Consider the following 17,462-nt stretch of genomic DNA (forward strand, 5'->3'; position numbering starts at 1 on the left):
TATAATATAATATACTTTATTGACTCTGCATGGATTCTGTAGCTCCATGCTAGGCATGACACCCCCTCCCCTCTGTCCTTTGATAAGATTACAATCTACACCTCTCTCCTCTCTCACACAGAAAAATTGGGTAGATAGCAGCAGGAAAAATTATATACATGCACCTTACATACATATTTTCGAACAAGATCCTCTACTGTGTTCTGCGTGTTCACATTATCTAACGATAGTGCTTTGATCCAAAGACCAAAACCAATATTTTCTTGGTAGTTCGCCCGTACGAGATATATTAACAAGCCTATGTTGATCGAGACCAACAAAAAAACCATGAATGATGAATCGCTAAATACTTTATTTTGCAGCATACGTATAAGAAAAAGAAATAGTGGAAGTGGAGTCGTCAGGTAGACTACACAAAGTAAGATATTTTATCCCACCAGTTACGTAAAGCTGTAGATTTATACTGTTCTCCTCAACTTTACAATTATTATTGCCATGCTAAGAACACTGACATAATTTTCCTTTTCAGATTAAGAAGATAAGCTCCTACTCCACATTAAGTGCAGACAAAGACCACAAAATAACCGAGAAGATAAATCAACGACTGAACAGTAACCGCACAAAGAGACAACATAAAAAGAAAACTTCAGTTTGTAGCCATCTACATCTGACACTTTTTAAAAAATTAAACAAAGAAATGGTCAGATGAATAATACAGAAGGTATTTAGATTAGTTTTTTTTTTTTTTGTATTAGTTACACGCAAACCGCAAAGGGTAATAATTTAATTTAGTACTAGAGAGATATAGCAAGATTTGATACTTGAGAAGGGGAAAGGATAAGGTCTATTTCGCTCGAGGGTCCCTTTTGACAGAGCAAGAAAGGAATCAGGCAGAGAAAATAGAAAAAAACTATGGAAACAAAATAACCCTTTTGCATGAAAGGATTTTGGAAGAGAATTGTTGGTCCAAAATTGGTGGTATTATTTTGGTTACTGCGACGAAAGTTTCACGTTTTGCCATTGAGAGCTAAGATACAAAATTAAAGTTGAATGTGTATTGCATATTGATTTGGTTAAAAAGTAGACCATCTTTTGATCTTTTTCAACGGTAATCTTTTAAGCTCGAGTACCACATGAAGTGACAGAGAGAAACCGATACGCAAATCTCTTTACCACAAGGGTTTTCTAAAAAGATGATTATCTATGTATGTAAGTAGCAATGTCTAAGCTCTAATTTTTCTACGTGATTCGGTCAAAGTTGCAAAGAATGAAATGATACGATATCTGTGTTATATCCCGCAAAGTAACGCATAAAGTTGATTTGAACATCGCTCAAATCATCATTAAAATTTCATATAAATCCCAAAAAAGATAAAAGGGATATACCAAAAACGTACAGCTTACCTGGAAAATGTTGGAGAAAGCGTGCGCAGCAGCAAGTCGACCAGCAGTTCTTGATGCATCAGTGGCTACTTCAAATGCAAGAGCTTCAATGAATGGTTCGGGCCAGATTCCGTCACTGAATCGCCTCCTACTGCGAGAAGATGAAGGGCCAGCTTCAAACTCACCGCCTCCTACTCCGCCTCCGCCGACTTCAACTTCTTCATCAGAAGAAGATGAAGATGATGTTGACATATGGACGAAAAGTACGTACAACTAAGGTGTGACAGAATCTAGGAACCCCAAGGTTTTGAGACAAAACAAAGCAAACAAAAAGAGAGATAACAGACAAACCGAAGGGTCCCAAAAAAGAGAACTAGTATTTTCAGTTTTTCAAGATTAGTGTTATAATTAATAGTTTTTTTGTTCTACACCGCCTCTCTTCGAGTAACATCTAATTTTTTACTCGTATAAAAATGTCGTCTGTTAACAGAATAAATAATTGCATGGCGAGAAAGATGGAAGATGTAAAGGTCGAGGAGTAGAAGGAACGATAAGTTGCAACAAAAACTGCTTCTATAACAATAACAACTTCACTTTTCTAAGTAATTGACATTTGAATTCACAAAAATTCATATACTATGTGTCGAGAATAGGAGGATTTTGGTTGATGGCGTAATCTCTCCCAAGTAGGAGCCATGCTCATTTCCAGTTAACTCTCCATCCTACAAAAGGAGTTGAAAAGTAGAATACTCGGAAGCGAATGACAGCCGAGAGAGTTACGTTGTTTGCTTTTATTGTTAATAAAAATATCGTGTAAACGAATTTATGAATAGTAAAAGAATATGTAATTACCATTTTGCACGTTATTGGAAAAATTTCATCTCGTAATACATGTAATACGAAAAAAAAATGGATATGTATCTTTGCTTAAATCAAAATATTTTTAAAACAAAAAACATGCACGATTTGATAATGTAAATATCCAAAATCATAATAAGATTATTATACAAGAATAAAAATACAATTTTCACCATATAACATAACAAATAATCATGTCAAATTCCCAATCACGCGACACTTGCTAAGAAAATCAATTTTCGATTTAGAACTATAGTTACGATTGCTATAAGAAATCTCAAAGTTAGAGATGTTGAGGTAAATAGATATTATACATATGAAAAGTAAGTAGTTTTTTTTATAGGTTTCACATTTTATATGGATATATATATATATATATATATATATATATATATATATATATATATATATATATATATATGTTCATCGTTGAGATTATACTTGTTTATTGAATATAATTTTTATAGGTTTCGTTAAAATTGAATAGATAAACTATATAAAACCCGTATCATTGGTCTGTCCCCCATCATCGAGAGATTTATAGACTTATGGCGAAATATGTGTACATTAGCTTTATTCGGTTACTTTAATGCATTGAACATTAAATCTGTAAAATCAGATATTTTATATTAGAAAAAAATTGTACAATATACCATTATAAAATTTTGTTTTTTAAAAAAAATGAATTCTTGTAAGTTGTAACTCGTTTCTGTTATATCAGTTTGAAAATAGAAGTCTCGATGCTGGAAATGAGAAGCTTTATTAATATAGAAACTTTTGATTTCCATTTGAATATTCATCAAACGAATAAAAAAACTACTATAGCAATTTGATTATATATATATAAATATAAGCAGTAGTGTTGGACTACAAGCAGTGTAGTGCAGAACTTTGTCATGCATGGGTAAACGTCTTGTCAATGCTGCCATCATTTAATGTAAGGAAAAAAATTTAATAAAAGGACGGCTTTTCTTATTATATATATATATATATATATTTAGAAAAAAAATATTATTAAGAAACTACTAAAATTTAAAGCGGAAGTGGGTGAAAAATCTTCTATCAAAATATTTTTTGGGTTCACTTTTTACTCACAAAATTGTGGTACTATGTCATACAAAATGTGATATACTTCATGTGAAAATGTGGTATTAAAAAAATACTCAAGAACTGAACAGAATAAAAATGGACGGCTGGAAACTGAAGGCCAATTTCTCCCAAATTAAATTTGTAGAAAGACAAAGTACATAAAAACTTTCTGAGAGCTATGCAGACATGCCTATAAAAGTGCTTTAAAACGATGTAACAGTAACAGTATCAGGTTCAGGGATACCCATCTCCCCCTCTCCTCTCACCCTTTATTCTTATTATCTATTAATAATTTTACTATAATAATTAAATTTAAAAATAAACTTACAATATATTCCATGCAATGACCTTTCGGTCCTCAGCTGTATTAAATGCCAAAGACTAGTCAATTCCCATTATAATAATTGGGTATTGTAATGAAAGTCGACTATGCTAACATATTTGAAGGTCCCTGATTTAAGGGTTTTTGTCTATTTTGTGTTTATAAATATATTATGATAGGATATTATAATTATCTCAAGATATATTTTTTTTAAACTAATTATCTCAAGATATATAAAACAGTAATATTATCAAGAATTTTCTAATCAAGTACGTACTATTTATGACTACATATATTTATTTGTGTTAGTAATTAGTACCATGCATGCATATCGACTTATTGTTCATATTATATTGTACTCCACGAATTTCTGATAATATTTTTGTTTTGTTGATGAAATATTTAGTAACAAAATTTTGAATACAAATTTAAAATAGGTATCCAAAATCTTGACAATTTTTTCAAGGTTTCGAGTAGATAGATTTCTTGTAAGACGATCTCACGAATCTTTATCTGTGAGATGGGTCAACACTACTGATATTCACAATAAAAAGTAATATTTTTAGTATAAAAAGTAATATTTTTTCATAGATGACTCAAATAAGAGATCTGTCTCACAAAATACGACCCGTGAAACAGTCTCACACAAATTTTTGCTCAAGCTTTCACCCAAAGCGAAACTCTTTCCTCAAGATTTACGTTTGATCGACATTTTTTCGTACTCTTTAGAACACTGATATCTAACACTATAACAAAAATAGCTTTCCGCAGCGTGTATATGGATTAATACCAATAAATAATAATGCATGTGACTAAATTAAAAAAAAAAGGTTAAAAACTGTAATGTGTTATATGGTAAAATAAAATAAATTCAACATCCAGAAACAATAACATGACCGAGCATTCAACCAGTAACTTAAACAACTTAATCATTTAATTTAAGAAAACAATAGAGAGAATAAAATCTTCATTTCATTGGTTACCAATGTCTGGATTTTTGTAAGTCGTCGATGTCTCCTCATTAGCTAAATTTGGTTTATTTGTTTCTCATTGTGTTATTTCGAATTTATTAGAGTAACAACTGATTAACCTTAAAAAAATAAAACTTTGTTCTGTTGTAAAAGTCTTGAAAACATAATCGTAACGTCCTAAGACAAGAATATGGACAAGGGGTTGTTTGGAGTTGCGTTGCTTCTCATTTTTCTGTCTCGTAAGTCGATAGGAAAAACAGATTTGAACATTTTGATATTTTTAATTACTGTAGCTTCGCCTAAATTATATGTATGTGTATCGTCTACTAATTCGTTGACCATGATTTGCACCAGCTTCTCGTGTATGAATGTGCAAATCCAGAAGCCATGGATTCAGTGGAAGTTGCTTCATCAGGAGCCGCAATTTCCGAACGATTTACCTGCACGAGGGTTTTCAACGCGGCCATTGTTCTCTTGGTGGCTGCTATTGTTTGAAGCCACGTGAATTGTGATGTAGGAAGTGGAACAGCAATGGTGGCGCCGGAAGAACTCGTTTTGGTGGCGGAGGAAGCCACGGTGGTGGTAGAGAAAGTCACTTTGGCGGCGGACGAAGAGGAGGAAGAGGAAGTCAATAATAATAATAATTTATGACTAAAGTAACGCTATTAATAAATAATTTACAAAAAGTCAATAAATTTTTATTTTTATCAATAGTATGATATGATTTCTTGTATTTCCGAAATCTGATAAATGAAGGGACCAAAATTTAATAATAAAAGTTATAACTTATTTATTAAATGTGATGAAAAATACAAAAATTACATATTGAATATGCTATTGTCATTTTATCGATATTTATATTTATATAAATATGTACGATAGATATATAACATATAAAAATTATATATATATATATATATATATATATATATTTATTAAATGCTTTGGAAAATAAACAATTATAAATTCAATATGTGATTATCATTTTATTGATATTTATATAAATATGTAGAGAAGAGGCGTAGCCATAGTGTGGGTGGGCTGGGCTCAAGCCTAGCAAAGATTTTTGATTTTAGATTCTTGTAGCTTTTAAGAAAAAAGTTCGATATTCGAATCCAAGTGGCATGAATTTCAAAAGAAATAGTATATTTCAACCTCTGTCTACAAACTCACGACATGAAGGCCACCTCTAGGCTTTTCAAAAACTAGATAATCAAAGTCATACTAACTATCTTTTCTTTCATATTCAGTTTGATGTTGTGATATCTTAACACGAGGGTTGTATGCCACGCTGCATGAAAAACTATGTAATTAAGCCAATTTTCTGTTGCCGCGTATCTCTTTAATTAAGCCAATTTTCTGTTGCCGCGTATCTCTTTAATTAAGCACTATTCTCCTTGGCGTTCATTGGTTTGTGTTTTTCTCAAGATTTTTGTAGTTTTAGTGTTTTTGAATCTGGATTTGGTCTATTCCGGGTTAAAGATTAAAAACTTGCAATAAATTAATTGTATGCTTTTATGGAATCCTATCACCATGAATTATTTGTTTAGTGTCTTATTTAGGTCATCCATAAAAAAATATTACTTTTTATGTTAATAGTATTACTTTTTATTGTGGATATCGATAGATATTACCCGTCTCACATATAAAAATTCGTGAGACCATCTCACGAGAGACCTACTCAAATTATAATTACAAATTTGCAATACATGGATATAAAAATTAAAATGAATCATATTAACATAGACAAATGACAGTAATATATTTTAAAATTTAAAATTTTGTAGATGTTATTTTCAAAATTTGTAATATAATGTCTAATTCAAAAGATAAATTAAAATATAAATCTTATCTTTGAGTACAAGATACATAAGATAACATAAGTGCAAATACCAAAAAAATTTGTTCCGGTTCGATTAACCAACAAAACTGACGAAAAATTAAAAATCGAACCGAATTATTAGATAAGTTTTCGGTTTCGTATTGGCAATTAACCGAAGCGTGAATCACTTGTCAATATATTTTATGCGGTGACTCAGACAGAAAGGGGTTAAGCTCAGGGTTGAGAGAATGAGGGGAGATTGGAGAATTGGGGGTTTCTTCAAGGTTGGTTGCCTCTCCGTCTCCTCCCATGATTTCCCCAAATATCAACGAACCTTGTGTAAAGTACCTGTGCTTCGAGCTATTCGTTTCCTTGATTATTATTATTGTTATTATTATTATTTGCAATGGAAAGAGTACCATAAAAACGAAAGGAGGCTGTGACGATATTTCGATTCCTCTGAGCTGATGAAATCGGGCGAGGACGAAAGATGCGGACCCGTATCTTGGCGGGGCAACCCGGATGGCTTGTATTCATATACTTGCAACCGATCGGTTCGCAGCCATGGCGTGGTCTCGACTCTCTCTCCGGCCCACCAGATCTGAGCCTCACTGTTTTTCTTTTAAATAAAAACAATTTTTGGGAATAAACAGGTATTTTTCATTAAATATGAATATTGGGGTTAAATAGTAGTGGATGCACTAAATTATTTATTTTCAACAAGGACTTGCAAATAGCGTACACATAAATAAAAATTTCAAAGTTTTGTATTCACCATTGAACGAGAGACTAGAACATCAGACGTCTTATATTCTTTTTTGCACTAAATTTAAATCCTAAATTTATAATGAGATCTCGAGCTCAAATTTTACTCGTACAACTGAAAACAACATCCATCCAAACATCATTCCAGGCTTTGTATATTTTTCTAGTGAAATTAAATAGACCATAAAGTTGATACTTAATAATTTTTAAAATAAAAATTTACTAGATAACATTAAACTACACAAGCAGGAAAAGAAATATATAAATATAAATAGGAAGAAAGGCAACACACACATTGGTGGCTCGTTCAATTCTACTTGTGGGACACTGTCCTCACAGGATTTAGATAATCCAAATTTAGTCATATTTGTGATATAAAAAAAATAGTGGAATTGATGTACTTGTGATTAAATCTGAACCATGAATCTACACGTAGACATTGCCTCACGTAGAGGGTGAAATATTCCCACATGAGCTCGGAAAGAGGAAAATGAGGGTACCATTGAGATTGGCGAGTTCCGAGACGGTGGTTGCCGCTCACTGCGAATCCCACATGATTTCCATAAAAAAAAATCCAACAGCCCTTCCACAACAAAACACCATCTTGGTTTTTGTTCATGAATCTCTTCGCTCTCTCCCTCTCTCTCTCTCTCTCTCTCTGTGATATATATACAAATCCCATCTGTGTTTACCACTTTATCGTGTGGGCGATGATGATGATTTCTCTTTCATATCTTTCCGAGCTGATGAATCTGGCATCGAGAACAACGCGACCCGTATCTTGGCGGAGAAACCCGGATGGCCTGTGAGCAACCGGTGATTTGCAGCCATGGCGCGGTCGCTTTCTCTTTCGCCTCTTAATATCCATCTGAGCCTACTTCTTATTTTCAATGAATTCTTACTCTTATTATTATTATTAATAATATTATTATTATTTACGATCCCCGATAAAAATATTATTTTTCTTCTGTTTACTGTCATTTTAGAGCTTTCTGTAAAATATTTTAATTGATTGTTACTTGTTATTTTTCAATATGAGATCAACAAAAAACATTCTGAATGTGTTATCCACTGTAAAAGCAAATATTGTACATTAAAATTATGCATAGAACCAATTGTGATTTAGAGGTCCTGTTTTGTGTACCATGAAATCCAAGAATACAAAGGATCGCGTGTAACAGTGGCCAGGCATACGTAATACACTATACACCCGAATTCCCAGTTCGAGTTGCCCTATCATTTCGTCACAGAGACTTAAAAAACACCTTAGCCATGACTTGGTACAAAGAATCTAATGTTTCCGGTTGAAGATGGTGTATATTTTTTCCTTATTCTACAATGAGCATGGTCAGAATCCCAACCATTGCAGCAAAGAAGCAATGCGCCTTACTTACGATTGTTGATGGGCTCGAAGACTTTGGTGTTGAAGTTGGAGACTCGCTCGCAGCAGTAGAGTTCTTGGTCACTGCTGGTAGGGGTGGATCGATTACGTCCCCCGTGCTGAGTAGAGGGGGTTCAGCCACTTTTTCTGTCTCATCTGGCTCATACAGCAGCCCTGGTTCCATTGGATTTGTGACATATGGTGATCCGTTGCTCGTACAAGACGACCCTGAGGCATTGGAGAAGATATACTAAGCCTATATCTTAGTTAAATTCTCGTATTCAATCAAGAAAATGTAATGATACGTACTAACGAACGAATTTGCAGTGGCTGGATAATCGGTCACAAATCCATCGACCTTTTGGGAATACATGGTGCTTAGCTCGACGTAAGGATCGGATAGGTAATCCATGATAAAGTTCTGGAACTCATTCTTGAGGACTCCGACGTATACTGAGATGTTAGCAGCGTGCATTGCTGGTACGGTGTTCGTGAAGTTGAAAGCGAAAGAATCAGATGCCATAACAATTGCATCTCTGTGCACGAAAACTGCATCAGCATATTTCTTGACGTCCTGTGCTACTTGATGCGGTGCACCACTTATCGATGGATTGATGTAAAATACTCTTTGGTAGTTAGGGAAATTCTTGAATTTTAATAGAACGGAGCTGTCATCTGATTGAATGAGAACTTTTTGAGTCAATTGCTTATCGAATGAGGCGTTGGTAAGGGCTGTGGATACCGTGTCGACTATGTCAAGATTCTTGTTCGAAGCTAGATACGCGGCATTCTGAGGAAAAAGGAACGTACATAAGTAGGATTCTTGGATCAAATTCAGTTCAATATGGCATAATATGACACTGAAGAATCACCTGAATGAAGATCAGTACTCCAGTTACCGCTTTCGTCTTGGCCAGTTCCAAGAACTCAGGAAGGGTCACAAACTTCCCCTTATTCTTGTTTCCAGGGTTTCTGACGAGGTCGTTGTCGTAGAAACTCTCGATTTGAGCTGAATTTGATCGCAACAAATGAATAGTTTCAGCGCATAGTAAGTAACGGCAAAGGGTTGGGCTGAAAATTTATCCATGTTTATCGAATTTTAGAAGCTTACGACTTAAAGATTGAATTTCGCTCCATGTGAGATCAAAAGAAAAGATTCCGTCTGCTGATTGGATTTCTGGTACGTTCGTAGATCGGTCCAAATAAAGTGTTACCGCTGTAGTAGTCTTCATAAGGTCTGCTCTATCTAAGCAAAAGGCGATTCCGTCTTTGGACAATTGAACCGAGCAATCGATTATATCAGCACCGTCTTCTATTGCCTTCTGATATGCAAGATCAGTAGCTCCCGGGAAATCACCACTTGCTCCATTGTGGGATATGATCAAAGCTATCGAGAAAATGGCAAAAAAATCATCAAATAATAATTGTAACAAAATACTACACTGTGAGACGAAGAATTCGGTTTCGTCTTCCTTACTTGGAATGACTCTTGAAGCATTCTTATTCTGAGGTATGCATCCTGCAATCAGAAAGATAGTTCTCATGTCAAGGAAAGAGCAAAAGAAAAGCTAATAACGGATTAAGGATTCATCGTATGTTGGCAAGAATGGATTACAGGATGGTCAAGAAGTCTCACCGATTGCTTCTGAAGTAGTTGAAGGGAAATCTGTCAAAAACCCATCGATCGAAAACTGAGAATTTTCGATGAATTGAAGGTACTCTCTGGTGGGATCGTAGCTGTAATTGTAACTCAAATAGTTATCATTAGCAAAACCCGAAGCATAAACCTCAAGGCCTTGCTTGTGAGCATCTTGTACGAGGTTTGTTGCAGGCTGCAGGACTCTTGCTTTGTCCATAGGCCAAATGTATTCTTTTGGTACAAGAATCCCAGATGCAAAAGATTTGATCGTAGAGAGCTTGTTAACAAGTGACCCATACGTCTCTTTAGTCGTCGGTTCTTGAACATCTTCAGCAAGAAACTCGAAAATGATCTTTGTTTGGACCTTCCCCAACTTTGGTCCAATGCTCTTCAAGAAACCTATCTCAGGAGACGAGATGAACTCTGGTAGTACGTTAGATTTCTCTAGCAGAAACTTCTCTGGACTAATTTTATTTTGCTGATAGAAGATATCGTACTGAAAATAACTTCGAAAAATAAGTCAACATATTATGAACCTTAAAGCAAAACAAAGATACATGTGGAAGATGCTAGTAGACCTGAATGTTCAGCCACATTCTTGGTGGAATTTTCAGTGGTTGCCCGTTTCTGTCAATAACCAACTGGGAAGGACTTATGATCGGTGTACCATCATATACTTCTGTTCTGGTGAATAAATTCTGGCGCACTGCAGGAGAAAAAAGGTTACATATCAAGGATGGTATGCCCAATACCTGTGTGTCATGTAAACATCTACAATAACCCAAATAAGACCTTATGATCACCACTTTACCCACGTAAACGATCAATAGATGCAGAAAACACGTCCCAGACCCATTCATAGTAACAAAATCTTGATTACTTGGTGTAAAAACTACCATTCACTAGTTACTGAATTAAAGAGTAAACGAAAAAAGATGCATTATTTCAAGAACTTACGGCCCACTTTCTGGAAAATGACTTCGGCTGGGTAATCCAAGCCGAACCATCCATGGATTTCTTGTCCATTTATATTGTACACCTTTCCTCCTTTAGGATCCACATCTTGAATATTTGTTGTGTTCATAAGGTTGATTTCAGAAACACAAAAGCCATCATTGTCCTTGGTAAAATGCAGATTGCAATACAAAATTGTGCCAGGAATGCTAGAATCGCCAACAAAGCTGTAAGCCTCGAGACTAGAGTCAGGGAAAAATCCTGAATATCCACCATTGGCTACAATCTCAGGTTGATTACCTGAAAGAAATATACAAAATTTATGCCTTTTTGTTTTCTCTCTCTCTCTCTCTAACCTTTTGAAAAATAAAATAAAATAGGATAAAATACGAATTGATAGCTTTTAAGGACTACGATTGATGATTCAACCATTTAGAGTCATCCATTTTCTTTGAGTAGGAGGAGGCAACTTCCCAATACCATCCTGAGCTTCAATGGTTTGTGTCACCAAAAGAAACAGAAGTAAATGGCCTATCATTTCTCTCCCAATCCTGCATTTTCAAGATGTATTTGATGAAATAAACTGCACTCTTGAAAAAATTTCCACGCTATATATTGGAATTTTAAGAATATTTTATTCATTCGTTCATCATCATGATAAAAAAAAAGGGGGTGGAAACTTGCAAGCTTGGGATTAATGTATTTTGAAATTGATTCAGTTCATATATAATTTTTTTAATGAATTTATAAATTGATACGACAAATCTTTCCACCATTAACCTATTCATAACCCTTTATTATACATAATTTACACGTGCTTTTACTTTCATTCTTGATTAGTCGACCCAAATAATTTCTCGAAATGAACAACAATATAAAGGGCATTACAAAATATTTCGTTAATGATTCATATAATTTTTTCAAAAAAAAAAACCATAAACTTACATGATTAGATTAGATGTATGAAAAGTGGAAGAAGGTGGCCTGCCGATCTTTCCAAATGAAAGAGAAGGAAAATTGTAATGGAATATAACATAACGTGTAATAGTGAAGGGATTTTAAGGAATGTTAAATGAGTATTAATAACTCCCACACATTCCTCGTATTAATAGCTACTCCGTGCATTCATTCTGTTTAGTTGACTGCCTCGCCGCATACATTACTTTGACTTGTGTTAGAGGTAATTAATATATATATATATACGGACATGATAATTTTTTTCTATTAGTTCAAAAAAAAAAATTACCAGACATAAAATGTGAGGTCTAATAATGGTCATTTAGGAGATTTTCATGCCACGAAGTTAGGGGGAATTTATGTAGATTCTATCTATGTTTTCGGACAATGAGATGTTAGTTGTATTCTTTATATGTTGTCATTCTCATATTTTGGTATGTACAAGAAAAATTATAGACCCCCACATATTAAAATAAATATTCAGACAATATCCTAAAGAAAAAGCAGTTTCTGACATTTGACATGATCGAATCTGTAATAAAGAAAAAGCAGTTTCTGAGTCATTTCGATTACGGATGCGAGAACATAACATAAGTTTTATTCAGAGATCGGATTTATATTGGCTTGCAACTTGGAGCCGTCTAGTCAGTCCCTCTCATCCTTTCATATACATCTTTCGGTTCTCGGCTCTCTTTTCGACGCTTCATAATTTTGATGTGTTAGAATTGAAATTTTGATGTGTAAGTGATTAAAATTATAAAAACCAAAGAATTCAGCCTCACAACGACATTACGTAAACTTTATATTATAAACAATGACATCAAACATCACATTCAAGTATTCAACAATGGAGCAGCTGAAACCCATACACGAGCTGATCATCCCGTTCCTTTCCGAGGCAATTATAAGATCGTACGACATTGATTGGTTTTTTCTTCGCTTGCTTGTAAAACATCTGTTCCAAGTGTAGCAAGAAAAAGATTTTTAAAAAGTGACAAGAACCCGACATTAGAGAAGAGCGAACAACGTAACGGACCTTGAGTAACTATGGCAAATAGAAAAAGGAAAGGTTGAATGGCACTGCTTGCAGTTAATCATAAACATAAGATGTACTTCCGTTGTCATGAACTGATTCCAGTTAATAATCATAAACAAAAAGATGAATTGGATTTACATCGAAAAATGAAAGAAATAAAATATGATAGGAACATACATTTACACAATACACGTTAATTTTATTTCAGTATTAATAGCTCGTTGCAAAAGTTTTAACCACTTTAAACACCTCAAAGTATACAAACCACAACTAAAAAGTCTGGACAATTCGGAGATTTAACGGCCATAGGAGTGTCTACAGGAAATAGGAAAGACAAGACACAATCATAAAAAAACTGTACAAGGAAAACAACCAGCGATCTTGATTTGCTAGAGGGATCTATTTTGAAGAATACACAAGTACAATGAAAGGCATAGGCATTATTCTGTACTCTACATGATCATTAATCCAAAATTTCTCAGCATCAACAATGTCTAATATGATCATATCCATTTGTAACAAAGTGTTGTTCTTGTCCAATCAAGTTGAAAGGAATTTTAAAACAGTAAACTCTTAATTCGTGTACAACTGATTTCCAACAGTTAATCAGCCATGCGCCAATTTTTTGTTTTTTTTTCTCCCTGCTGCTAATGAAAATACAAGTGCTGAATCATATATCTGAATGGAGAATGCCTCAGAAATATTCCCCAACAGTTGATCAATAATGCACCAATTCTTTGGAGCTAAAATATATGCCAAGGCATTTGATCCAAAACATGGATCACTTAGAATCAATTAACATGTATACAGGATGATGGATAGCTTGGGTATCTACAAGTGATCAAAGGAGCGAAGATGCAAAAAACACTCACAAGAATAATTTTGATCTCATCCAACTCCCTTTGAATTCTCAACAGCTTGTCAGCCTCGGCAGGGTCCTGAGCAGTTAAACAGGAAATAGAACAAGTTAAGTCTAAACGAGTGTGCAGAATTTAAGAACACATTCTAAAATACATATTTGCGAGTCACGGATGTAACTCGCACAAAGTGCTAAATTTCCGTAACTCGCACAAAGTGCTAAATTTTCAAAATATTCAAGAGGATGGAGGCAAGGAAATTAGGTGAAACTTCCACCAATATTTTTTTTTTTAGAGCAAATGCTGCCTGCCACCAATTTCAATTCTAACACAAAAAGGTGAAGAAAAACTGAATTACCTGAAATTTGGTGATCGCCTCATTTAGACAAGGCCATGGTTGAGTACTATCAGACTGCATGGTTTTCCAAGACTCGCTGAAGTTCTTCCAGTACACTCATCCAACACCTGACAAGTATGACATAATCTGTATATTGATTTCGACAAAAAAAAAACCGCCTTCATGAAATTCAAAAAGTAACGGGTAGTATCCATCAAGATTTTATTGTATGCATCTAATGGGTAGTATCCATCAAGATTGATTTTCTCCTTCATTTTTGTTGTCACAGCACTATGATAAAGAGATATAATACTCGAAAAATGGCAAAAATTAGATGTACTTTAAATGTGACATCTTAGGAACATTCAACAAATACATATAAGGTAAAAATAATTGTTTTATTAAATGTGACATATTCTTATGAAAATTTGCCCTTTAATTTTTAAAACACACTGCTATTTCTATATCGTGGATGAAACAAAATACTAACATCTCTTCTCATTCATCCTTATTTCTCCTCGTTCATCGACTACTTTGTCTCTTCTAGAGCATAACTCGGGCGTATTAGCAACTGTATCATACTCTTACAATCTGCATAGACCAAAATTTCCTAGGGAAACATTTGTTGATGCACCAGAGCTAGTCGAAGCTCAGAGATGTCGATTTTTGAAGCTCATGCGAAGGATCCCAATCCAAGGAAGACGAGAGAACCTTGGACAAAATCATCAGTACTTGAGGAACTGTTGGACGATCATTGAGATCATCAGCAACGCAGTTCTTTGCAAGCTGAGACATGGAGTAGGCCAAATCCAGAGGGTACTCTTCTCCAAGACGTGGATCAATAAATTCTCGCAATTTTTCCCTCACGTTCTCGCCACTTAGAACCTCTCTTATGCTCTCACATAGCAAAATTTGATCCCCTTTTTGACTGATATCATTGGTAATGGGATCCCTTCCGGACAAGAGCTCTAAAATCACGACGCCGAAAGAAAATACGTCTAGTTTCAGAGTGACCAATCCATTTTCTAAATACTCCGGGGCCATATAGCCATAGGTTCCCACCACATGCCTTGTCGTTATGGGTTGATCATCGGTGTCATCCAGCTTCTTGGCGAACCCGAAATTTATGATTTTAGCCCTCATGTTGCCATCTAAAAGAATATTGCTACTGTTCAAGTTCTTGTGAATATATGGAGGATTGGTGAAGTTATGGAGGTAGTTCAATGCATCTGCAACATCATGTGCAATCTGAACTCTCTGTTTCCAATCAAGCTTTGAGTAATTTTTATCACTCGAGGAGTTTAGGTTTTCATCAATGGAGTTTTCTTTTCTTTGTAGCCAGTTGCATAGGGAGCCATTAATCGCGTACTCGTACACAAGGTAGGTGACGCCTTCGTAGAGACAGAAACCAGAAAGTCGAATAATGTTGAGATGGTTAATTTGTCTGAATAAATCGATTTCCGGCGACACGTTCCCTTTCATAATCTTCACTGCAGCATCATCCCCCTCGAATGAACCGCGGTATACCGAGGATTTTCCGATTCTGTTTGCTTCTGCAAATGAGTTCGTCGCCTTCTCCAACTCCTCGAACCTGTAGATTTTTAGAGTTTCCATGGCACTTCGGATACCTTCGGAGGAGACCGACCAGGACCACGTACCTTTAGCCTCTCCCGATTCGTTGGCAAGCTTCGGAGGTGGCACTGGAGAGTGCTCGTGGCGTCTGCTCCGTCGGCTGAAGAACCAGAACAGAAACCCGAAAGCGAGGAGGAGAATAAAAGCAACTCCAACTCCCACACCAACAAAAACCCACTTTCGGGAATTTCCGTCGCTTTCGGAAGAAGGACCGGTGGAGGGTGGTGGAGGGGGAGGCGGTGGGGGCTTTAAGATGGCGGTGTTCATGTTCTCCTTTGTCGGCTCAATTTTGAGTGGCACAAGAATTGGAGTGAAGAAAAAGATGAACTGACTATCAGAGAGCTCGTTGGCTTCGCGGATGCTCTGGGCTTCGGCTCCGGCGCCGGAAAAGGTGTCGGCGATTGTGGGGATATCATTTCCCTGACGTATGAGGTAGGTCAGAAGGTACTTGAAGCCGGCCGCGGTTTGATTCTGAGTGGGGCAAGCGCAACGGAGGGGAACCGTGAGCCTGTCGTTGGCGAATAGCCGCCGCTCGTTGAAATGGTTCTGAGCTATCATAGATTGACAAGTGGTGAGTGCCTGATATGTGTTGTTTGCAACTGAGAAGTAAGTTTCCCCAGTCAGTTTGAGTACATACGAAGCGTTATGCTGGTAATAATTCCCGCCGGAGCAAGAACAATTGACGGGTATGACGAGGAGAGTATCGTCGGGAACGGAACCGACATCTGAGATGTTATTAATGGCGGCAATCTGAGAAGCGTCGGCGGACAAGAGATAGGCGATGGTGACGGGGTTGTTGTAGACGGGGGTTGATCTGAAAGTGAGGTAAGATGTACAGGAGGTGGCGACGCCGTTGCATACGTAGCCAAGAGTGACGGTGTCGTTGTTTTCACAGGCGAGCTGCTTGTTGTTAACATAGGCCTGCTGCGCATGGGATTGCAGAAGAAGAAGATGATGAAACAGAAGGAGAAATGGCAGCAGAAAGAGGGATGAAGCCTCAGCCATGGCTGGAGTTGGATGAAATGGAGAAATCTAAATACAAATCATAAATTCATACTGCTTGACGGACCGCACCGCACGGCATTACCATTGATTTTTCTTCTCCATCCGAGTACAAAATACGATTATTTTTCATTTTACTCTCAATTTCTCCTTGGATAACATATATATATTTTAAATATCTTCTACTTTATAAAATTTATATTATATAATATGAAGTTTTATGTTGAAAATGATTTTTTTTAAAGAAAAGATTTAGAAATAATCACCCCAAAATAAACTCAAAATTTCCAACACGCAAAAGAAATTATGGGCAGATACTAGGACTAGGACAGAAGAAGACTTGTTGACTACGTAATGGAAAGATAAGTCAACACGGAAGGGACAAATACACACTACACCCAATCAATTAGACTACATCAGGCCCCTGAATTTCGAGCTGTATTTCTAGTTTTTCGTC

The 17,462-nt window shown here is 35.7% G+C and overlaps 2 protein-coding genes across 4 annotated transcripts; both read right to left on the reverse strand.

Moving 5' to 3' along the window:
- Window positions 1-7,592: 7,592 nt before the first annotated feature.
- Window positions 7,593-15,001, reverse strand: LOC140832252 (glycerophosphodiester phosphodiesterase GDPDL6-like). 3 transcript variants are annotated; one of them, XM_073196156.1, is made up of 12 exons: window positions 14,862-14,999; window positions 14,393-14,499; window positions 14,050-14,115; window positions 11,614-11,735; window positions 11,188-11,484; window positions 10,809-10,936; window positions 10,228-10,726; window positions 10,069-10,110; window positions 9,703-9,978; window positions 9,464-9,600; window positions 8,901-9,381; window positions 7,593-8,819 (listed from the first exon to the last, which is right to left on the reverse strand). In XM_073196156.1, exons 3-12 carry the CDS (start codon window positions 14,067-14,069, stop codon window positions 8,539-8,541), a joined length of 2,283 nt encoding a protein of 760 aa, XP_073052257.1. In that variant the 5' UTR covers window positions 14,070-14,115; window positions 14,393-14,499; window positions 14,862-14,999; the 3' UTR covers window positions 7,593-8,538. The 3 variants fall into 3 exon arrangements, with proteins under 3 accessions (XP_073052257.1, XP_073052255.1, XP_073052256.1); XM_073196154.1 differs by lacking the exon at window positions 14,393-14,499 and having other exon boundaries at window positions 9,703-10,110; window positions 14,862-15,001; XM_073196155.1 differs by lacking the exons at window positions 14,050-14,115; window positions 14,393-14,499; window positions 14,862-14,999 and adding an exon at window positions 12,130-12,330 and having other exon boundaries at window positions 9,703-10,110.
- Window positions 14,751-17,155, reverse strand: LOC140832253 (protein LYK5). Its single transcript, XM_073196157.1, has one exon. The coding sequence runs from the start codon at window positions 17,006-17,008 to the stop codon at window positions 15,011-15,013; it is 1,998 nt and encodes a 665-aa protein (XP_073052258.1). The 5' UTR covers window positions 17,009-17,155; the 3' UTR covers window positions 14,751-15,010.
- Window positions 17,156-17,462: the final 307 nt, after the last annotated feature.

This window comes from Primulina eburnea, chromosome 5 (assembly GCF_022965805.1).
Source record: "Primulina eburnea isolate SZY01 chromosome 5, ASM2296580v1, whole genome shotgun sequence".
NCBI classification, from domain to species: domain Eukaryota; kingdom Viridiplantae; phylum Streptophyta; class Magnoliopsida; order Lamiales; family Gesneriaceae; genus Primulina; species Primulina eburnea.

Excerpts from the sequence above, each read along its gene's own strand:
- LOC140832252 (XM_073196154.1), bottom strand. The coding sequence starts at position 14,069 with ATGAGATCAAAATTATTCTT. Across the intron at positions 10,111-10,227 it reads AACTACTTCAGAAGCAATCG|GATGCATACCTCAGAATAAG; the intron begins GTGAGACTTCTT and ends TTCTGATTGCAG. Across the intron at positions 9,382-9,463 it reads GAGTACTGATCTTCATTCAG|AATGCCGCGTATCTAGCTTC; the intron begins GTGATTCTTCAG and ends CTTTTTCCTCAG.
- LOC140832253 (XM_073196157.1), bottom strand. The coding sequence starts at position 17,008 with ATGGCTGAGGCTTCATCCCTCTTTCTGCTGCCATTTCTCCTTCTGTTT.